The sequence below is a fragment of the Melopsittacus undulatus genome, chromosome 10, assembly GCF_012275295.1.
Source record: "Melopsittacus undulatus isolate bMelUnd1 chromosome 10, bMelUnd1.mat.Z, whole genome shotgun sequence".
Classification (NCBI taxonomy): Eukaryota; Metazoa; Chordata; class Aves; order Psittaciformes; family Psittaculidae; genus Melopsittacus; species Melopsittacus undulatus.
This window is the reverse complement of record NC_047536.1, coordinates 32662607-32666110: the sequence shown is the minus strand read 5'-3', so window position 1 is coordinate 32666110 and position 3504 is coordinate 32662607. Positions and strand designations below refer to the sequence as shown.

Sequence of the window (3504 nt, the reverse complement as noted above, 5' to 3'; positions counted from 1 at the left end):
TCCACCGCCTAAGGCATTGCCCATCGCCCCTCCCACCCTCCGCTGCGGCCTCTCTGATTGGCCAGCGGGGTGAATCTCAGCGGCCCACTCCGCCCCACATAAGGAGCGGTGGGGCCGGTGTGGGGCTCACTGCCCGCCCCAGCCCGGGCGCAGCGCGGCTCGGCGGGGCCGCCTCGTCCTCTCCAGCGCCGGGACAGCGGCGGACGCGGCTCCGCTCCCCCTCCAGGCCATGGCCGAGCTTAAGTCGTTGGGGGGCGAAGCGTACCTGGCGCTGCCGTCGGGGTACGGCCCGTCCGCCTTCGCCTATGGGACTGTGCGCGGAGGGACGGAGGGTCCGCGGGGAGCGTACCCGGGGGGCGGCGGAGCGGACTTCCATCCCGGAGCGCTGGGCAAGTCGGCGGAGAGCAGCGGCGAGCAGAGCGGCGACGAGGAGGACGGCTTCGAGGCCGCGGTGAAGGGCGGCTCGGGCTTCGAGCGAGAGGGCAAGCTGAAAGGGGGAGCCCTGGGTAAGAAGCCGAAGGAGCAGCGCTCGCTGCGGCTCAGCATCAACGCACGGGAGCGGCGGAGGATGCACGACCTGAACGATGCGCTGGATGGGCTGCGCTCCGTTATCCCCTATGCCCACAGCCCCTCGGTGCGGAAACTCTCCAAAATCGCCACCCTGCTCCTGGCCAAGAACTACATCCTCATGCAGGCGCAGGCCCTGGAGGAGATGCGGCGGCTGGTGGCTTACCTGAACCAGGGCCAGGCGCTGAGCGCCCCGCTGCCTGCCACCCTCAACCCCTTCGCACAGTCGGCCGTGTACCCCTTCGGCGGAGCGGCCTTGCCCGGCTGCCCCGAGAAATGCACTGCCTTCACAGGAGCAGCCTCCCTCTGCAAACACTGTAACGACAAGCCTTGACTTCTGCCTTCTGCGGGCTTTCAGGGGGTTATTTTAGTTATCTTTCTTTTTTCTGTGCACTTTTCTTTCCACCACCATCAGCCCCGGCTTCCCATCATCAGTTAAGTCTGGGTTTTCTTTCTGTTCTCTCTTAAAACACCCCTGTCCCCGCACCCCGTCTGGAGATGTTTGGCAGTTCATGTGGACCCCAAAAGCACCCGCTTACAACTTTTAGTTCTCCCTCCACACATGCAGCTCCATCTGTAGAGTTATTTCCTTCCCAGCCTGTTAGTGGACTGTGAGCGTAATGTTGCTTTTCTGCTTGCTCTGATCTGCAAAGTTTTTGAGCAGTTTTTAAGCTAAACTATAGGAAAACAGGGAGAAAGATTGATCTGGAAACTGAAACCTCAGCGAGTTCTCTTTGGCGTGATCAACCTGTGTTAAAAAATAGCTTAAAAGGAGGGAGGGAAGCAAAATCCAGCTGCAAAACTATGCAATGGTTCAGAATCATGGGGGTGGGGGGATGTAGCCAGCTCGGCTTGGACTGCACCCGCAAATCCAAATGGAAATGTCATTTGGTCAGCTTTTGGGAGGGGGGAAAGTTTGGTGCTTTTGGTAAAACTGTAGATGCTTCAAAATAAGATGCTTTCTTCTTCTTTTTCTTTTATTTTTGCTCTTAAAAAGGAAAAACTAGCCTGTTTTTTGAACTGGGAGGAACCTGTGATTGTATCTACTGCTTGCTCTTTGCCTGTTTCTCAGCTTGGTGAAGTTTTCCAGATGATTTTCCAAAGTCGTTGCTCATCATGATAAAAGCAAAAGGTCACTTAACGTATTTATATGTATTTATAATAAATAAAAGACATGAATAACCACTTTCTCTGTCCTACATGTCTCTAAAGCCAGCTGGCAGTCAAAGCAAAACCCGTGCTGAAGGAAGGTAAAGCGGAGATAGCCCTTTGCAGAGGAGCAGCGTGGTGAAGTTAGGTGAATGATGGGAGTACTTGGAAAAAGCTTGTGGACATTCAGCTCCTCATCAGCAAGGATTTGGGTTTTCTCCAGTTTCGCATGAATCGTGAGCACACAAATGTTGTTTATGCCTGACACTTAGAGTTAAGTAGAAAGAGATTTAGCTTGTGTGTTTTCATGCTTGTGGGAGAAGGCTGTGCCCTGAAAGTGGTGTTTGAAAGGGGGTATTATAGCATCAAGCTTAGCTCTTTGGACACCCATGTAAGTTGTGGCTGGGGAGGAAATTGCTTAAAGACTCTGCTAATCCCTTTGGCTTGGTTTTCTGTTATATCCACAGCTTGACCCTAAACTTATGTGTGGGGTTTGAGCCACTTAGCATCATGACTAAACTAATGATGTCTAGCCAAGTATCGTCTGTGTTAGTACAAGTTACGCAGTGAATCCCTTGCTGGCAAAGTTACGATGTTGCTTGTGTTGGTTTAATTTTCTGGTTTATGATGTCTAATGCTTTGGTGCCTTGTATGCTTCACTAATCACTATATAACAATAGTAATAATTAAGATGAACTCAGTGATTTCTGTTCAGATTGCAATACCCACCCGACGTCAGAGCAACCGCATAAACTGGTACAGTCGCAGCCTGAGGGGCTGGAGCTGTCCGAGGCCATTTGTGTTAGGAGTGGGGTGTAACTATTTAGGGTTATTAAACCAATTTCCATGCCTGTCGCTAGTGTTATGCTAATGTGAAAAGGGCTTCCATCCCTTTAAAGCTGCTTGTCCATGGCACTTAATTTTAATTAATACATTTCCAAAAGACTTTGTGTTTGGAAAACCAAGTGCGTGATTAAGCCTTGTTCATAAAGACGGATGCTTAAAACTGGTTCCTGCATCTTTCCAATTTTATATCTTAATTGCACTTTTTTACAGCACAGTTTTACAGTTTATTTGTGTACTTCTCTTTATTCCATAAAAACAAATCTTGAAAATACCCTTTCAAAGGCATCTGATGAAGCAGAAGCTGACCAAAAGCACTGCTGAAGCAGAAATGGCTGGAAACTGCGAATCAGCAAAGGTCATTTGCTGACTGAGCTGTTGCTAGATAATATTTGGGAGGATAAAAAGGTCAGTTCAGCAGAGAATCATGAGGTTTAGGTAAATATTTATTACTTCTGGTTAAAATTATTGACGATTGAACACTTGGGAGTAGGTAAATGAAGATTAGTTTAATTGTTCATTTTTCACCAAAACTGAAATAGTTGGCAAATAAAGTATGTAACAGCTTAATATTAAACATGAGTTAGGTTTGGGTGAAGACTTGCACTAGTAATAATGGAATTTAGAACTGCTTCTTTCTCAAATCAATTTGGCAACAAATGTGGCTTGCTGATTTTTAGAGCCTAAAAAAAGTCTTCCCAGCCTTAGAGACAAGCTAGTTTTGGAACAATGGCTTTCAGTATCATGAGGGTTTAATTTTTTCCCCTATAATTTACATGAGTAAAAAGCTTCCTCATATTACTGTATCTACCTAGAATCCTAAAAATATACCTTTGCAGAGTCCTTGGAGTATGTGAGATCCCACTTTGAATTAAACAATCTTGGGAGGCTGAACATGGAATTTCAAATGTAGGAATAAAACCTTCATTAAAGAAAACTTTGGTA

At 47.7% G+C, this 3504-nt stretch overlaps 1 protein-coding gene across 1 annotated transcript; it reads left to right on the top strand.

The window, feature by feature from the left end:
* Positions 1-229: 229 nt before the first annotated feature.
* BHLHE23 (basic helix-loop-helix family member e23) lies at positions 230-1752 on the top strand. The gene has a single exon (XM_005146787.3). The coding sequence runs from the start codon at positions 230-232 to the stop codon at positions 899-901; it is 672 nt and encodes a 223-aa protein (XP_005146844.2). The 3' UTR covers positions 902-1752.
* The last annotated feature ends 1752 nt before the right edge of the window (positions 1753-3504 follow it).